This window comes from Callorhinus ursinus, unplaced genomic scaffold (genome assembly GCF_003265705.2).
Source record: "Callorhinus ursinus isolate GAN/ISIS: 27379988/994484 unplaced genomic scaffold, GSC_fseal_2.0 scaffold9, whole genome shotgun sequence".
NCBI classification, from domain to species: domain Eukaryota; kingdom Metazoa; phylum Chordata; class Mammalia; order Carnivora; family Otariidae; genus Callorhinus; species Callorhinus ursinus.
The window spans coordinates 9745946-9764446 of NW_027397071.1; the positions used below are offsets into that span (position 1 = coordinate 9745946).

Genomic DNA, 18501 nt, shown 5'->3' on the forward strand with positions numbered 1-18501 from the left:
AATAAATAAAATCTTTAAAAAAAATAAATGTACTAATTTAATGCAATTGTTAATTAATGTTAATTCAACAAACATATTTTGAGTGCCTACTACTAGCCAGACCCGGGGCAAATCCCTGCTCTCAAGGAGCTTACAATCTAATGGGGAGGCAGACATGTAAACAGACAAGAGTAGGTGAGAAGTGCTGTAAGAACACACACACAATGTGAAATGGGTCACACAGAAAGGAACACCTAAGTGCACCCAGCACCCTTCTTGAGACTACATTGTCCTAAAGAAGGGTGGCCAGCCTCATGGGAGTCTTTTTTGTTTTTTTAAGATTTTATTTATTTGACAGAGAGAGAGAGTGCATGCACAAGCAGGGGGAGCTGCAGGCAGAGGGAGAGGGAGAAGTAGCCTCCCTGCTGAGCAGGGAGCCCGACATGGGGCTGGATCCCAGGACCCTGGGATCATGACCTAAGCTGAAGGCAGATGCTTAACCGACTGGGCCACCCAGGTGCCCCCTCATGAAGTCTTTAAAATGGAGTCAAAGGTAGCTTCTTAATAGGGTGCCTTCCTCCATCATTCTCCACTTCTGATTCTGTTGGCCAGTACTAGTAATTGAGAAAAGAAAAAACTACTTCTAGTATAGAAAAAAGTAATCATCGAGTCTCATAACCTATATAGTAGACTTACCCAACCTCTTTTGCTCAAATGCTGAGCTGCCCAAACAATCTTCCGAATTGTATTTAGGAACACTGGGTTGAACCATTCCAGCAAGAGGAAATAAATACCCACTATAAATAACCTGTTTATCCCACCAAGGTCTTCTTTTTGTTGTGAATTAATAGGTAGTTATTCTGGTCTAGAAAGCAGCTGTTGGGAGAGTTAGCATCAGTCAATTCTCAGTGCCAGTGCCATCCAATGGAACTTTCTGTGATTCTGTTCAATAGGGTAGCTAGCCACATGTGGCTATTGAACATTTGAAATGAGTCAAGGGAAACTGCAGAGGCGATTTACAATGTTATTTAGTTTTAATTAATTAATTTAATTAATTTAAATGGTAATTTAATTGGTAGCCAGTGCCTACCAATTTGGACAGCACAGCTCTAGATCTTGCTACTCAAAGTGTGGTCTGCATCACCTTATTAGTTTGTTAGAAATACAGACTCTCGGGTCCCACCGCAGGCCTCTTGATTCAGAAACTGTATGTTAACAAGATCCCCAGGTGATCTGTATGTACGTTAAAATTTGAAAATGGCATGGTCACTTCTGGATGAGCTGGAAAAAAAAAAAAGGATTGACTGAGGACCCTATTTGCGGTAAACCCTCCGAATTGCAGACACCCACACTTGAAACTGGTGTCCAGCGTAAGGGGCTTGATTGCTTGCTTGCTTCTTGCTTTCTTTCCTTTTTAAAGATTTTATTTATTTATTTTTATTTTATTATTTATTTATTTCAAACAGAGAGAGTGAGCACTAGCGGTGAGGAGGGGCAGAAGGAGAGGGAGAGAAGCAGACTCCACTGCTGAGCAGGGAGCCCCACATGGCTGGATCCCAGGACTCTGGGATCATGACCTGAGCCAAAGGTAGCTGCTTAACTGACTGAGCCACCCAGGTGCCCCAAGGGCTCTTCTCTCTTTATATCTGCCTCTCCTTTGTCCCTTAAACAGAAAGGGGTCTAAGGACTAGTCTAAATGGTCTAAGTATAGGATAGGGGGTAAGGAATGGGATGGGAAAAACATGTGTTTCTCAGCGATACTTATACAAAATAAATGATGGAATTCCCTTGATAATTACTGAATATGAATGATGGGTATATGAGAGTTTATTGTACTATTTTCTCTACCTCTGCATATGTGTGAAATTTTTCAAAATTAAAAACTAGATGTGATTTCAAAGATGTGTGTGATAACCTCCAATATGGCCCCCAATGATCCTCTCCTTCTAGTATTCATGCCTTTGTGTAGTCTTCTTTCATATTGAATCAGGGCTGGTCCATGTGACCAAGGTGGAGATAGCAGACATGACCTTGGAGAGCTAGGTCATTGTGACTCCTGCCTTGCTCTCTCTTGGATCTCTTGCTCTAAGGGAAGTCAGCTACCATGCTGGGAGGACACTCAAGCAGGCTTGTGGAGAGGCCTTTAAGGAGGCCTTTACGGCCTCCTGCCAACAGCCAGCTGCAAGAGCGAGTCCCATAAGCAAGCCTCTGTGGAGTTGATTTTCTAGCCCCAGTTGAGCCTTCCAACGACTGTAGCTCCATCTGACATATGACTGCAACTGCTTGAGAGACCTCCAAGCCAGAACTGCCTGCCAAGCCACACCTGAATCTCTGAACAACAGAAACCGTGAAAGGCACTAAATGTATGTGGTTGTATTAAGCCACTGAGTTTTGGGGTAATTTGTTATGCAGCAATAGAGTACTGATGCAACGTCATCTCAGTATTTCCTACTCCCTGAATACTCTCCCCACCTTATCACCAATGCCTCAAATGAACAGGAAAAGACCTTTCACACTACGCATAAGGTTAACATGCTAATACCCCTTGAAGAGATAATACATTCACTTAAATTCAATGTAAAACATAAGTGACAGATATAAATTCTTTCTTTTTAAAACTTAGCAGGCTAATGTATTGAGACATTAATTTCAGTCTCGCTCCTGCTGTTGTAAGAGACTGGGAAGAATAAAAAGGTAATTTCTCCCCCAGGGCCTACCATCTCAAGAACAGCTATAGTCTTGAGTTATAAGGTCTAAGCTCTTCTTACAACTCCCTCATTCCATGCCCAACCCCCACCACCACACACTGGTTAACAGCTTCTTGGTGGTAAGGGGCGCCTGGGTGGCTCAGCCAGTTAAACGTCTGCCTTCAGCTGAGGTCATGATCTTAGTGTCCTAGGATTGACCTTGGGCTCCGGGCTCAGTGAAGCCTCTGCTTCTCCCTCTCCCCCTGCCCCTCCTCTCCACTCATGTGCTCTCCCCCCATCCTCTCTCAAATAAATTAAAAAATCTTAAAAAAAAAAACCAAACCCCCAGCTTCTTAAAGAAGACCACCACGCCGACCTCCCACTCACCACCCCGCCATCCCAGCTTTATCTTGAGGATTAGGTAATAGAGAAGGTATGTTGGAATTGCTCCATATGGAAAAGGTTTTGGGGTTTCCAGAAGTGGAAGCCCGTCCCTGTCTTATACGAAGTAAGAGAGAGAGAGTGTGAGTGTGTGTGTGTGTCTCGTCTGGACAGGTGGGACCCTGGGGCCTGGCCATGCACCACAGACAGCAACCCGTTACCTGCACTCTTGCCCATCTGGCTTGCAGGCTGTGGAAATTACCCTTCGGTGGTACCCCAACGATGGTGGAATAATAACAAGACTGAAACACACACAAAAACAAGGCTCTTCCCCCAATCTTTCCCCACATTTTTGAGACTTCACAGTCCTAGAGAGAGAAGTGGGGGAACCTCAGAACGTGACTAATGAATTTCCCGCCAACACTGACAGGCGGGAGCTGAGCCAGGTGGCTTTAATTTGTAGGATGAGAAGACATGTGACGCTTCTTGTCCCGGAGTCAGTTGCAGCGCATTCATTCCAGCTAGACCTAGTTTCCCTGGGAGCGGTTTCGGTAGGTAGAAGGGTGGCGGATAGTGACAAGAATTCAAGAAGGTGGAGGAAGCAATAGGGGAGCTAGGGGCCAGAATCCCCTGGTGACGGTTTCGGTCCCCAGGCACCGGCCCCCACTCCCTCGGAGAGAAGAGGACCTGGCGCGCGGCCGCCCGTCCTGCTCCGACACAAACACACGCACGTGCGCCCCGCCCCCGCCGCGCGCACGCGCCCCGAGGCTCCGGCGGCGGCGACGGGCGCGCGCGCCGTGCTCGCTGCCCCCACGCCGCTCCCTCCGCTCGGATCGCTGCGCCTCCCGCTCCCTGCACCGCTCCTCGCGGAACCCGCGGAACCGGAGGCGGCGGCCGTGGTCGGTGGGCTCCTGCGGGTGCAGCGGTCGAGGCGGCGGCGCGGGGGAGCGGAGCGGAACCCGGCAAGTCCCCGGGAGGCGATGTGGCCGGGCGCGGGCCCCTGCGTGAGGCGAGCGCCGCGACAGGCCGGCCGGTGAGGCGCCGCTTGGGGGAGGCCGCGACGGAGCTCCCGGACCCGCCATGGGCTGAGACACGTCCTTGCCGAGCAGGTGCAGTGACCAGCGGTCCCGGGGGTGCCCGCCCCGACAGGCCCCCGGGAACCCTCAACCCTGTCAGTAGGCGCCCTACCCAGCAGGTGTGCCCTGTTGACCTTCCCTCGGCTCTTCCCCTCTAGAGGCCCTGCTGACCCCAATGTCAAACCCGGCCCGTGCAGCCCCTGTGAAACCAGCAGCCCCTAACTAGCATCCGGGGCATACCCCCATCTTACAGTCCGTGACCCGAGCCCGGTAGGCCCCTGTGCTCACCTCCTCTGCCCAGTGTTTTGAGCCCACTGCCGGCACAGCGCTTGGGAACTACCCAGCATCTCTTCGTTTCTCTTCTAGCCCAACATAGGGGTGGAGGGGGGGGACGGAGTGTGGCAGGGAGGAGGAAGGGTCAGTCCTTCCCTGCAGAGGCCCTGGTGACCCCAATCCCCTCCTCTCTCTCTCTCTTAAGCCTGGAGTGAAAGTGACCCTTCCTTATCCCACCAGAACATGCCCGGGTGACTCTCTCCCCGATCTTCCTGGTGGCCTTCCTCGCCCTTCCCAGTGACACTATGCAACCCCAGCGAGACCCGCGAGGCCTCTGGCTCCTGCTGCTCTCCTTGTTCCTGCTCCTCTTTGAGGCGGCCAGGGCTGGCCGTCCTGTGGTTAGCTGTCCTGCTGCCTGCCTGTGTGCCAGCAACATCCTCAGTTGCTCCAAGCAGCAGCTGCCCAACGTGCCGCACTCCTTACCCAGCTACACCGCACTGCTAGACCTCAGCCACAACAACCTGAGCCGCCTGCGGGCCGAGTGGACCCCCACGCGCCTGATCCACCTGCAGTCCCTGCTGCTGAGCCACAACCACCTGAACTTCATCTCCTCCGAGGCCTTTTCCCCCGTACCCAACCTGCGCTACCTGGACCTCTCTTCCAACCAGCTGCGCACACTGGACGAGTTCCTGTTCAGTGAACTGCAGGCCCTGGAGGTGCTACTGCTCTACAATAACCACATCGTGGCAGTGGACCGCTGCGCCTTCGACGACATGGCCCAGCTGCAGAAACTCTACCTGAGCCAGAACCAGATTTCCCGCTTCCCTTTGGAACTGGTCAAGGAAGGAGCCAAGCTCCCCAAACTCACCCTCCTGGATCTCTCGTCCAACAAGCTCAAGAACTTACCGTTGCCCGACCTGCAGAAGCTGCCCGCGTGGATCAAGAATGGGCTGTACCTACATAACAACCCCCTGCACTGCGACTGTGAGCTCTACCAGCTCTTTTCACACTGGCACTACCGGCAGCTGAGCTCCGTGATGGACTTCCAGGAGGACCTGTACTGCATGAGCTCCAAGAAGCTGCACAACGTCTTCAACCTGAGCTTCCTCAACTGCAGCGAGTACAAGGAGCATGCCTGGGAAGCCCACCTGGGGGACACCTTGACCATCAAGTGTGACACCAAACAGCAGGGGATGACCAAGGTGTGGGTGACCCCAAGCAATGAACGGGTGCTAGATGAGGTGGCCAATGGCACGGTGACGGTGTCCAAGGATGGCAGTCTTCATTTCCAGCAGGTGCGGGTTGAGGATGGGGGTGTGTATACCTGCTACGCCACAGGGGAGGCTTTCAACGAGACACTGTCTGTGGAGTTGAAAGTGTATAATTTCACCTTGCATGGCCACCATGACACCCTCAACACGGCCTATACCACCCTAGTGGGCTGCATCCTCAGTGTGGTCCTGGTCCTCATATACCTGTACCTTACCCCTTGCCGATGCTGGTGCCGGGGTGTCGAGAAACCATCCAGCCATCAAGGAGACAGCCTCAGCTCTTCCATGCTTAGCACCACCCCCAACCACGATCCTATGGCTGGTGGGGACAAGGACGATGGTTTTGACCGGCGGGTAGCCTTCCTGGAACCTGCTGGTCCTGGGCAGGGTCAAAATGGCAAGCTCAAGCCAGGCAACACCCTGCCAGTGCCTGAGGCAACCGGCAAGGGCCAGCGGAGGATGTCGGATCCGGAATCGGTCAGCTCGGTCTTCTCTGATACACCCATTGTGGTGTGAGCAGGATGGGTTGGTGGGGAGATTCTGCCCCAGGAGAGGTAATGCACCCCTGAAGGATATGAGGGGATGGAAGAGCGGGCTGGCTGCCCAAGGGAGTGGGTTCCCCCTGACCTCAAGGGAATTGGTCACGGGTACAATAGCTGGCTCGACCTCAACCAGGGTGTGGCTGCCACGATTTTCAAATAGGGATATATTAATCCTCAGGCAAGTGCTACACCCTTACCCAAAGCCCTGGGAATTCTCCATGTGGTAGAGGAAAAGGAGCATGTCTGAATTGGGTGGGAATGAGGAAGGGGTGGGGGGAAGAGCAGATTCCCTAAACTTTTTCGAGGTCATCCTTAGCTCCTTAAGAGAAAATCATTTGGGGAAAAAAAAAATTTTTTTTTCTATCTCTGCCCACCCACATCTGTGACGTTGTGTGTGTTGGGGGGCGGGTCTTCCACAGGAGCCACACTGGGGAAGAGCTGTAGTATCTTCTTTGGCCAGGAGGTCACACTTCACAGCTGGGGAAATTGGAAACCTTGGGAAAAATGAGTTAGGAAAAGGCTGAGACCTTATTAATGTTCCCTAAAGCTGATGTGATTTCCCACTAAGGCCTCTCTTTCGCGATGAGTCCTGGATGGACAGATCTTTGCAGGAGTCTGGCCTGTTGCCTGTCAGATATGGCAACAATGAGAGATGCGGTATCTGTGCCAGGGCCTGGAATCAGTGGCACAGAGGGATACAGCATGAACCGAGGGGGTGGGGGTGGGGGGGGGTCTGTGTCACGGCACAGGTGCCGGCACAAAACTCGTAGTTGGAGGATAAACTCCAGATTTGCAAATTCTCTGGTTGGTGAAACCCTTGGTTAGCACTTGGTTCCCAGTACCTGTGTGTCAGACCAGGGTGGGGGCTGCTGAAAGCAGAGCTTTTATGCATGCCTGCCCCAACCTGGGATGGGGGGCCTCTTCAACACGAGGAGGAGGAGGAAGAGGAGGGGTAAATCAGCCTCTGTTATGTAGCATCCAGCTGGACCTACCTGATTGCCTGATGCCATCTCTTCTCTCAGGCTTCTTAGCAAGCTCAGGTGGGATTGAGTTTTCCCTAATATGCTGCTCTGCAAATGGAGGAATCCTGGAGAGTCTGGCCCCAGCTGCGTTACACTGGGCTTGGGGATGGAGGGGACCGGTTATGTATCTTCTCTATGTTGACACCCTGCTGCGAAGCCAAAGCATGGGATTTCATCATCCAAGGGGTTGGAATTGGGTGGTCTCTGCCCCAGAATGGCAAGTTGGAGTGCGGCTTAGAGCCCTGCCCCTCTCCACAAGGTTCCAGGCGGTCCTGTTAACAGAGACGGGGGCACTAAACTTTCAGAAGGAAAGTTCTGCCGCCGCCATCCCTCTCAGCCAGAGGTCAGTGCAGTTGTGACGGTCAGGCCAGAGGAACTTAAGAGCGGGCCCAACATTCCATTCCATCCAGGGTTGCAGAATATTTTGGGTATGGAGTTGACTGCACCCCTTGACTATCCTGCAGGCCCCGGGAGATGAGTGCTCCTAGCTTTGGCAAGGGGATGAGCAGGGCAAAGGTGAAAATGTTCTCTGACGTTGGTCTTTTTCAGTGTCTCCCCTTCTCCCAGCCAAGCTCCCTGTCCACTGGACATTCTCCAGATCTTCTAGTTTTCTGACCTGCTCTTTAGGTTCCAAGGGGTATGTCCTCTACCTACGGGTGAGGGCTGCTTGCTAGGAGGGCCTGACTCCCGCTGCCTGTTAAGACTGGGAAAGGGGACTGGAACTCAACATCTTCCCTTGTCTGTTCCTGGGATGTCAAGACTGCTGTCCATCCTTTCTTAGTAACCTAGTTTGTCGAGAGAGGTGCAGCATTTCCCTCAAGTACTTGCATGCTCCTAGGTATGCATGCTTCCAAGTGTGCATGCACACTAGCGCCTTGACTTCCCTCAGGACAGTGATTCTGTAGTCCCCACTAATGTCCCCGGTTCACAGTGGGTTCCACCTATGTGCCCAACTTCATGCACACAGCTACTTTGCCCCATGGGAGAGACAGTGACCACGCCAGGCTCCCCAGATACAAACACTTGTACTTTTCATTTCTGAATTCCCTGAAGCTTTCCCCGCATCTCCGTGGCACTGAGTAACTTCTCTGCAAAGGCTGGAGTTAGGAGAACTGCAGGTTGGCCACCTGGGAGAAGGGATGATGAGGAGCTGGCTGGTTCTTCAGACCCCTCAGAAACTTTCTTGAATTAAAGACAATATATGTGAGAAATGTAGAATTAGGTCAATGATGGACCTAGAAGGAAACGGGCAGGGGAACAAGCAGCTGTAAGTTGTTCTTCCTGTGTTAACTGCCCTGGAAAGACAGGGGCATGAAGGAAAACTTGTCTTGTTGTTATATTCCAGAGACGTCTGAGGATTTTGTTACTGGAGCTATAGTGACCAGGCCACCCTCCTCAGACTTATTAAGGAACCAGGGGAAATCTCATCTCCACGCGCAGTTTCCCACTGAGCACCACCTAGGGCTCTGAAAATCTTTAGGATAAATGTCAAATGAAGTTGGCCTTCTGGAGCATTCTGAGCTCCTGAGGACTAGGAGGGCCATTTTCTTCAGAAGTCCTACCCAGTTTAAGGAATAAGAAAAGACCCTGAGGCCCTATGTCTCCCTACTCTATCCACTAGGTAGGCCCCTCGTTTGAAAGACTGGTAGATGTGTCTGGCTGCCCCACCAGGAGAGTGAACTGATTAGCTTCTTCCCGTCGTTTCAGTTGATAGAACCCAAAGGTAGCTTTCTACTTGGGTGATTAGGTACTCAGCATATATAAGCTCACTAGAACCTCATGTTGGAAACTGCCAGGTCTGATAATAAGAAAAAGCTGAGAAATCCCTCCCTCCCTTCCCCCCACCCTGAACCCATAAACCAGACGTATCTCCCAGGAAGCAGGTGTCCCTGGAGACAGAATATGACAGGGCTGTACAATCTATGTGATTATTTGTGATCTTTTTTTCTTTGCCTGTATTTATGGGGCTCCTAGGAAGGGGCCAGGAGAGGGGACAGCCCAGCTGGGGACAGTAAAGCTGACTGATTCCCATTTTCTGTGTGTTCTTACCTCTGTACTTCCTTGTCGCCCTGCTGGCGAAGCAAGCAGGCCTCCCTGTGTCCAGGACCCCATCCCTCCCACTTATGTACACCCAGGCTGGCAAACCTTGGAGCCTCTGGGCTCTGAAAACTAGACTATGATCATTAAACCTGGCTTGAGTCTCTGTTCTGGCAATCTGTGACTGGTTCATTTATCTTTTCAGCCTGTGGGTAGGGCTCACTGTGCCTCAGAAGTGTGTGGCCTAAAGAGAGAATATTTAAGTGCCGTTATAAAGGCAAGGGCAGAGTCCACATCCAGGCATGAAAATAGACCAGGGTCAATGAACTTTTTTCTGTGAAGAGCCAGACAGTAAATACGTTAGGCTTTGCAGGCCGGGCGCTCTCTGTTACAGCGACTTAGCTGGGCCACTGTAGCAGGACGGTCACCACAGACAGTACATAAGCTGCAGAGTGTGGTTCCAGTACAACTTTATTTACAGACATTGAAGTTTGAATTTCATATCATTTTCACACAGCTTTTGAGTTTTTTCAACCATTTAAAAATATAAAAACTCTTATTAGCTCACACACCATACAAAACCCAGCAGTGGGGCTGGTTTGGGCCAGCTGACCAGTTTCCCGACCTGATAGATTCTCATAAGAAACATCACTGATGCGATAGCAGGAGAGTTTAGAAATTCTTTAACTTGGGGCTACATCCTGTGGATAATGAAGTCTTCCTGGATCCCTGGGGAGGAGGGCCGCCTCCCTACAGAGTTCTCTTAAAAGTCTGGATGAAGCCTACTAACTGTGATATGGAAAAACGCTTGCACTGGATTAAAAGAATTGGTGGAAAGCAGCTCAGTTTCAGTATTTTGGTTATTACCTGTATTTTTTTCATACTGTAAATGGTAACTATCTTAGTTTGGCTCAAAGCATATTCATTGAATGGGCAGGTTAATACTCATTGACAGTTTAATGCGTCCTAGGCATTGCGTAGACTGAGAAATGCAACCCTCACGTTCTTGGTACAGACACAGCCTACCAGGAATTGGACCCGGTTCTACTAAACGCTGAACATGCAAATTCTTTGGCTACTCTTTTGGTACTTCTGGAAGGAGATCGTCATGGTAGAGTCCAAGAGGGGAGAGGAAATGGTCTAAGGAAAACAGAAATTAAAAGCCGGAATTTGAATCATTACTTAATTCCCTACATTGATAAAATCTTGACCAAAGGGCAGCCCTCCTCTGTCTGGAGAGTTGTCTTGTTCTCTTCCTGAGGAACCACCGAAGGAGACACCTCACCAGCCACATCAGACAAATCAACCTTGGCAGGCAAGTGAAATGGCAGATGATGCCAGAGTGCCCCCATAGTCTACATTTACATGGCACTTTTTCATCTTTTCAGAGCAGTTTTTGCTGCAGCTGACGTTGGCCACGAGGACGCCGGTAAAGAGAACGGGTCTGGGAAGACTGCTGGGTGTTCTCGCATCATGGCCTGTGCCAAGCCCTGACTCTGAGCCTGAAAAGTTTTGGTGCTCTTTTCCCCCATCATGCCAAAGAAGTCCATGGCTGCATCTCAGGCCCCCCACCCTCAAGCCACAAGAAACTCCCTAAGTTCTGGTCAAGACGTGCAATTTTGTCTGCCATGTCTTGCGGCACTCTCCTTAGCTCCTCTTAGTGGCATTTCAGGGGAGTGGGGGAGGCTGATAGGACAGGTGCCTTGGAGAACAGAAGTTGAGAGTTCAGTTGCACTGGCCAGCCTCGTCTCCCTTCCTCTTGAGCTCTCACCTCCTTCCCTTCTGCAGCTGTAGTTCTTGTACCGCTTTACCTTGTCTCCCAGGAAAATACTGTGAAGCTGCTTTCCCCATCCACACTGTAGAAAAGGCTCAGACCTGTGCAGTAGGAAGGTTGGCTTTTCTGGTCAGGCTGCAGCGAGCCTTTCCTTCCTCTCGTGGGGCTTGAGAGAGGAAAGCTAAAGTAGCTGCCACATCAAGCCTCTTCATCAGGCGTATATGCTATTGGGCAGGAAATCCCAAGTGGTAAAGATACACAGACCTGCCCTGAGGCCTTCCAGTCTACGTCAGCGTGGTTACTGTCCCAGAAACATAGAGGGCATGGAACTGTGGCCTGAGAGGACCATCCTTCTATGAGCCAGGACACGGAGCCCGGCAGGGAGACTTCCAGGAACCCTATGGCACTGGCATACATAAGGTGAGAGTCATTGGCCCCAAAGTTAGGGGTGTGTGTATGCACATGTGTGTCTGTGCACAAACATGCACACAGGGTGAAGGAGCACTGTAGCTGGACATAACTTGGTGCTGAATTCCCCTCACCTCCACTGCTCCCTTGCTTGGCCATACTTTGCTTTTGGTGGGGTCTAGCCAGAAAGGCCCAGCTCAGTCCTGGGCATCCTCAGCACAGCGAGATAACTCACAGTCTGCTTTAAAGAGAGGGTGCTGGGGGCCCCTCATGCATACAGTGAGACAAAGAGTTGAATCCTCTGGTACCACAGAATGGCCTGAAGTAGCTATTTAATCTGCTTTTAGCGGAGGTTAAAAAAAATCATCTGGGAAATTCTGACAATAACGGGTAGATTAAAAACTGGGGCTCTTATTCCCTGTACACTGGGGACTAGCCAAGCCTTCTGGGCGGATGGGTGGGGGAAGGCTGTCTTACTGGAGGTATTTTGGGTCTGCTTTAAGCTTAGCCCCATGCTAAGAACTGTCTCCTTCAAACCACCCTCAAGTCTGGGGCCTGTGGTTCTGCATTGTCACCCATGTCTTCTCCATGCCTGCGCTGGTGAGACATGCCGGGGCTATGCCCACAACACCTGACCAGTGTCTCACTGCTGGATCCCAGGCTGGGAAAAAACAAGATAAAAACCTGAATACACAATACACAGCCTTGCACTGCTGTGGTTCCTGCCTCTGTGTGTGCACCCCAGGCCGACTGCTGGCAGTTCTCAAGACACATGGAACAGAAAGTATCCTTCCCCTAATTTAACATGGAAGTAGAACTGCTTTCCGGGGGGGGGGGGGAGTGTAAGTGTGTTTTAATTCCTATAAAATCCTGTAAGGAGGAGGGGACTCTGATCCTCCTCCAGGAGCCTGTGACCAAGCTACACGTGTCACAGCTCTGCATCTCCAGCACCTGTTATGAGGGCCTGAGGCAGGCCTTGCTCAGCCTGGGGCTACAGGGGAAACCCGCGTGGGGGGAGGGGGGGCAGTGTCGTGTCCATTACTGTTGCTCCTGCCTTCCTGCCTTGTCTGCTGCACTTTTCCTTCAGAAGCGCAGAATTAAGGTAGGAGAGATGTAGAACAGACTTGTGACCTGGTCCAGGAACTTCAGGCTGGACGAGGGGACAAGTGCACTGATTTCCAGACTTACAATCAGCCCCATGCCCTGAAACCACCAGGCAGGCAGCACTTAGGACGGGCTTCGCTAGGCTCATAACCTTGGTGGCATTCCTGACCAGAGTGCATGACAGCTGATCTTTCATCTAGGAGGAGGAAATGTATGTGTGTGTGTGTGTGTGTGTTCCCTTACCATGGCCAACAACACAACCTCTCTGAGACTTGGGTCCCCTTGGCATCATCCATAACCGTTGATTGCCTCCCTAAAAGCATCAAACCCAGAGTCAGGCCAATTAAGAGAGAGTCAAGGACAAGAGCATACTTGTAAACACACCTGTTTCCATTTGTTTAATGCTTTGGACTTTCCAATGCCTGTTAACATAAATTCTCTGCTCTGACCCAACATCCCTGAGGCAGGTGGAGCAGTGAGCCATTTGCCTCTGGCCACACCGTTGTTAGGAGCCGAACAGACCGACTGCAGCTTTCCTGGGTCCTGGGTCAATGCACTTTTTGCTGCCTGAGACACCGGCTCTTATGTCAACCAGACACAGGGACAACAGAGCACTAACCCAGAAGCCTCCCTGCTCCCTAAGCCTGCAGAGGGCCCCCAGAAATGCTGATACTGGGGCATCAGGACCAGGGGTGTCCTCTGAAAGTCAAGACTGATAACAGAGGGAAGGGCAGCATGCCTAGAGGAGCCTACACTGTGATCCCCACGTCTTGATTTTTGTCAGGTGAAAGGGCCTTAGCAATGTTCTCAGAGGGTGCTCAGGGCCCACGCCCTAGAGCAAAGAAGCCTCAAGCCTCAGCTGGGAAGTGAGCCTCTGACCCCCCTCCTCTCCCCATTCCATTACACTCCAGCAGCCCAGGAGGAGGGGGAAGGTGAGGGCTGGCTGACTCAGCCTGCAAGTGCCTAGAGCTCTGGAGCTGAAAGGCCCCAGCGCTGTGAAGCTAATGATTATTATTAACTCTGAGCAGGCCTTGGTGCTGCAGCCAGCTGGCTCAGGGAGGATGCCTGGATCTCCCACAGTGAGGTTTGAAAAACAAGACCCAGAGCAGCCACGCACGGGGGCGGGGTGGAAGGGTGGGGTGTCAGGGACTGGGAGGGGCAGTCTGCCCTGGGGGCCGGTAAGGAGAGGAGGAACAGGCTGGCAAGGGACAGCAGCTTACCTTCGACGCAGCTCAACAGCCAAGGTGAGGCTGGAAGGCTTCCCCAGACACACAGCTCCTGCCATTCAACACCAACCCCAGCCCGGGTGGGGCTCCAGGGAAGAAGTGGTTACTGGGAAAGATTGGAGGGGGGGGAGGGTCTGAACCCAGAACAGTAATCCTGTTACCATTTGGATTTGGTTACAAAAAACATCTACATTTCTAATGTCCTCAAGGTTGAGTCTGAAATATAATCATATTTGGAATCAAGTCTTAGTGAGCCTGATATGCAAATCTGTGCAAATGACATGCATTTTTTTAATTTGAGCACCCCGCTTTTTTTTTTTTAAGGCAAAACAGGCTGACTACTAGCATCTTTCCCTAGCCAGAGAACAAGGGCAAAAGGGCAGCCATTTGCTTCTTCCCCCCAAGGCCTCTGCCTCACTGCCGAGGTGCCCAGCTAACAACCCAGACGGGGAGATACAGACAGCTGGGGGGACCAGAGGGCCTACGGAGGAGGAAATGCACACGAGCAGGAGGTGCATGCAGCAGGCAGCCACCCAGCTCCCAGTGGGAGGAAGAGTGCCCTGGCACTGAGGTCTGATGGTTGTCCAGCTGCTGCCCCAGGACGTGAGGGCAGGTGGCGATGGAGGGAGAGACACAGGAGGGGGGCCGGAAGTACCCCCCAACAATCTGGCCGCCGGGGAAGAAGGGCTCCTCCTGGTGACCTACTCCCCATACTGCAGTCAGACAGGCTCCGCAGAAGACCACCTGTGCCCTCCTCTCGGCCCTGTGCCCCTGCCCTACAGGCCTCCTGGTCAGAGAGGTGCCAGCTGGGGCCCCTTCCTCCTGCAGAATATAAATGACTTCCCCCTTCCTCCGAGGGCTGGGAATAGACATCAGCTGGCACAGCCCCCGCAGAATGCCGGCTGTCAGCCCGCCCGGCAGCCCCCGCACCACCTGGGAGCAGGCAACACCTCAGGCAGGCTCAGGCTTTGGGGCCCTGGCTGCTTGGCTCGCGGAAGCTGGTGAACCTCACCCCGCCCTGTCACCCTGCTGGAGACAGACTCCCAGCACTGGCTGTGACGGGGGGAGAGGAGATGGAGTCCCTGAGCAAAGTGACCCTAGATAAGAATGTCCTTCATGCGGCGCCAGGAGCCATCTCTTCCGAGTTCAGACCACACTGGGTAGTCTCAGAGGGGAGAGAAGGCAAGGAGACAGGAATAATCACCCTCTGAAGAGCAGAGACCCCCCCAGAGATTCCCTCAGAGGACACCCCATGCCTGGATTGTTAAACCATACCAGTCTCCTTGCTTCTGAACCACTCAGAGAGGGAGGTCTTCAATCTTAGGAAGACCTGGGGCACCTAAATTACTGCCTTCTAGGAATACCTGCCCTGCTCCCGGGACCTGGGGCTCCAGCCCCTACACCCAGGCCCCCCAGAGCTTCCACTGAGCTGTCTACCTGCCTCAACACCAGCTTTCCTGGCGCGGCTGTCTTCAGTCCTTGCCATGATCTATGGAGGTCCCATCCCCACCCCCACCCCCGCCCCCCTACCCTGACCGAGCCAGACCACTATTAACCAGTCTGGCACCCAGCTCACCACTAAGGGCAGTCTGGGGCACTACCTTCAGTTTGGAACAAGGAGGGGGTTTCTGCAGGGAAAAGGGCCCAGCCCTTTTTTTGCCAGCTGGCGCCCCACTCAGCCCCATCCCGGGCCGAAGAGCTGGCAAGAGACAGCAACTGAGAAGAGCTTAGCTGAGAAGGGGAACCAGGGAGACTTTGTTTTTCCTAGATCAGAAAAGCCCTACCCCATTTCCTAGCTCTCATTTTGTTCTAAAAGCTTTGGATTACCTCCACAAAGCTATGTGCTAGGGCAAGTACCTGAGAACAAGGAAGGGCTAGGAGATGCTCAGGACTACTGTACCGCTCAGAATGCGTGGCAGGGAAAGGCGCTCGCTCATGTCCTGCAGCCCTCAAGCCCGGATTCTGAGGTGGGCTGAAGGACGTTCTTAACTGAGCTAAGAAGCCCAGCCAGGAGCCAGAGCCTTGCTGAAGCCAATGCCCTTCTGTTCCTACAAAAGCTTTAAAGTGACTTTAGTGCTTTTAATTGTCTTGGAGTTCAAGAGAGCCTATCTGGGACTCTTCTCTCCACAGTGCCTGACCCCCTGTGCCCTAGTCCAGGAGCCCAATCGGCAGATTCCTGGAAGGCCACGAGAGCAGACCTGTCCCTGCAGAGGGAATGACGTCCTGAGTCGGCTTAGTGGTCCAGCCCATAGTCCAGAGCGGGGAGTGTGTTCTGTGGCATCAACCTGATAGACACTGAATGTTGGAGATTGTTTAGAAACACATCCATGACACAGATGCAGAAACTGGTCCCGAGACACGTGACTTGCCTAAGGTTGCCCAGTAGATCCTACAGGAACCATAACCCAGGGTCTCTCTCCACACTGCTTTCCTGAAGACCCCAAAAACCACTGCTGTCACTCATAAGTTACCAGAACCCAATTCTCCATCGGGTACACAGGCAAGAAATGACTGCGAACACCATCACCACCACCACCCAACACTTCCGTCTCCCAACAAGAGTGGAGGCTTCAGGATCAAGCACCCCACCCCCATCACCTTCCAATGCACCCAGTATACTTCCCCATTTCAGCCCACTGAGTAGTCATCAGAAATAGCAATTTGGGTTTCTGCAGCCCTTGGCCCAGCTAAGAAGTGCAAAAACCCTACCACTTCTGAAATGGATCCCCTGAAGGTCACCAAAGGGAACATTTAAGTCCGAGGCAAGTGTCCCACCTACATTTAGAGTTCGCAGGAACTCACATTTCCATTTTCTTCTTTGGCAAGTAGGAGCTGGAGATCTGGTGCATGATCACCAGGGCCGGATAGAGGGGCAGTGCCAGGCACAGGTACCAGGCTGTGCCTTTGATCTGGGCCTGGAACCACACCGAGTACATGCCCAGGAGCACCGTTACTGTAGCCATCAGGTAGACCACCAGTCCACAAGTCAGATGGTAGAGCTTGAGGCGAGCCACCCTTGAGACCCTGGCTGCTCGAGGACACAGGAGACAGAACCCACACAGTGCCTGACCACTAGTGGCGAGCAGTGTCAGAGCCCCGACCCAGCTGTGCCAGGACACCAGGTGGGGCAGCTCACTGCGGGTCCTGCTGAAGACGATGAAGCCCAGGCCCAGGGCTGCAGAGAGGATGGCTAGGGTCTGCCCTGCCCAGTGGAGTCGGATCCGGGCCTTTCGGGAGCAGAAGAAGAACAGGGAGTGTTCAGGCGAGAAGAGCAGGATGGCCTCAGCCATGCAGAGGCAGAACTGTGAACACAGGAGAGGGCCAGTGAGCCTCAGGCCCAGCGTGGAGGCCTAAGAAAAAGGAGGTGCTCTCACACATCTAAACAGGGACGACAAAGGGTGGAGGCTAAAGATCTCCCACCAGGACCTCCTGCCTCACAAGTCAGCACTTCCGGGCACAAGTGGGAATCAACACCTGAGTGGAAGTCTTATCATTCAGACTGACCTCCATGCCTACCTCCTCCACAGGCAATGATGACTCCCCATTTCTTGCCCAATGTTAAGCAAATCTTTAGCAAATGTTAAACTGCCTCCTGAACTTTGCGGGGAGAGGGGGTGGGGGGGTGAGGGTGGGGAGGGAGCTGGGGGGTGCCTGGACAGCACCACTTCTACTTCCTCCTTTCAGACTCTAGGGGAGAAAGACACATCTTCCATACCCTCCCAACCCCCCTCAACCACCTGACACTAACTACAGCCCAGCCTTCCATGTCTCCCAATTAGGTTGCAGGGGAAGATGGGGCCCTTGCTCTTTCCCCCACCTCTCTGAGCCTTAGAAGGGCTGAGCCTGCGAAGGCTGGATGCTTCCCTAGGGGGCATTTCCAAACAAATCAGCTGCAGAAAAGAAGCCCAAACTCACCGCCAAGGCCATGAATACAGGGTGCCAGGAGAAAAGACCTAAGAATCAAAGAGAACAGACTGACGGCTGGGCACCATGTTTCTGCCCCTGTGGCTGGCTGGAGCCCAAAGAATCCGGCTACAGGGGACAGGCCAGTGTACCATTCCCAGCCCGAATCAGGAACTCCGTGCAAAGCGGAGCAGCCAATGGGGCTTAAGGTGAGCAACCAAGGGGACAAACCCGTCTGGCCTGGGTTCCCCATCCGGCAGCTCGCAGCTGTCAGCCCAGTCCTAGAATGGACCTTGGCCTCCTTTACTTGTATCCTCCACGCGGGGCTCCGCTTCTGATGAACTGGTGAGTTCAACTGAGTGTCTGCCTTCCCACCCCCGCTCCCAAAGCCCCACCCTTCCAGGACCCACCTCCCGGGGCCCGCCCCACCTCGCCGTTACTACCCCTCCACAGCTCGCCCCTCCACTGAGGCGGGGGAGGGTCCCCACTCCAGATCTCGGAGCGCTCCCAGCGACGCTCCCCCAGCATATCCCGGCTCCGCCCCCCCTTCCCTGGCCCCGCCCCGCCTTGCACACTCACTGGTTCCTGGCCGGGACAACACAGTCATAAAGATGGTGAAGCCTAAAGCCACCAGGTGCGCCAAGATCCCACTCCCTGTCCGCAGCCAGAGGGTCAGTCTCGGCTCCCTCGCCGGAGCGGGAACCAGACCTACCGCCAGAGGCTGCATGGCCGGGCCGGGCCGGCGCACACTCCCAGCTGCTGGAGCGCGCCTTCCGGGTTTGCGATCGTGGAGGCGGCCGCAGCGGCGGGAGAGGCCC

General features: G+C 53.1%; 2 protein-coding genes and 1 long non-coding RNA gene across 7 annotated transcripts in view; 1 reads left to right on the top strand and 2 right to left on the bottom strand.

Moving 5' to 3' along the window:
• Positions 1-18501, bottom strand: part of LOC141373402 (uncharacterized) — a 142540-nt gene that overhangs the window by 92730 nt on the left and 31309 nt on the right. The window lies entirely within an intron of this gene.
• Positions 3867-9656, top strand: AMIGO1 (adhesion molecule with Ig like domain 1). 2 transcript variants are annotated; one of them, XM_073896194.1, is made up of 2 exons: positions 3867-4156; positions 4602-9656. In XM_073896194.1, the coding sequence occupies exon 2, from the start codon at positions 4702-4704 to the stop codon at positions 6181-6183; it is 1482 nt and encodes a 493-aa protein (XP_073752295.1). In that variant the 5' UTR covers positions 3867-4156; positions 4602-4701; the 3' UTR covers positions 6184-9656. The 2 variants fall into 2 exon arrangements, with proteins under 2 accessions (XP_073752295.1, XP_025728143.1); XM_025872358.2 differs by having other exon boundaries at positions 4637-9656.
• On the bottom strand, positions 12924-18461 carry CYB561D1 (cytochrome b561 family member D1). Of its 4 annotated transcripts, none has more exons than XM_025872360.2 (4): positions 18263-18461; positions 17696-17733; positions 16583-17082; positions 12924-13886 (listed from the first exon to the last, which is right to left on the bottom strand). In XM_025872360.2, the coding sequence occupies exons 1-4, from the start codon at positions 18408-18410 to the stop codon at positions 13787-13789; spliced, it is 786 nt and encodes a 261-aa protein (XP_025728145.1). In that variant the 5' UTR covers positions 18411-18461; the 3' UTR covers positions 12924-13786. The 4 variants fall into 4 exon arrangements, with proteins under 4 accessions (XP_025728145.1, XP_025728144.1, XP_025728147.1 ...); XM_025872359.2 differs by having other exon boundaries at positions 16583-17130; XM_025872362.2 differs by having other exon boundaries at positions 12924-17082.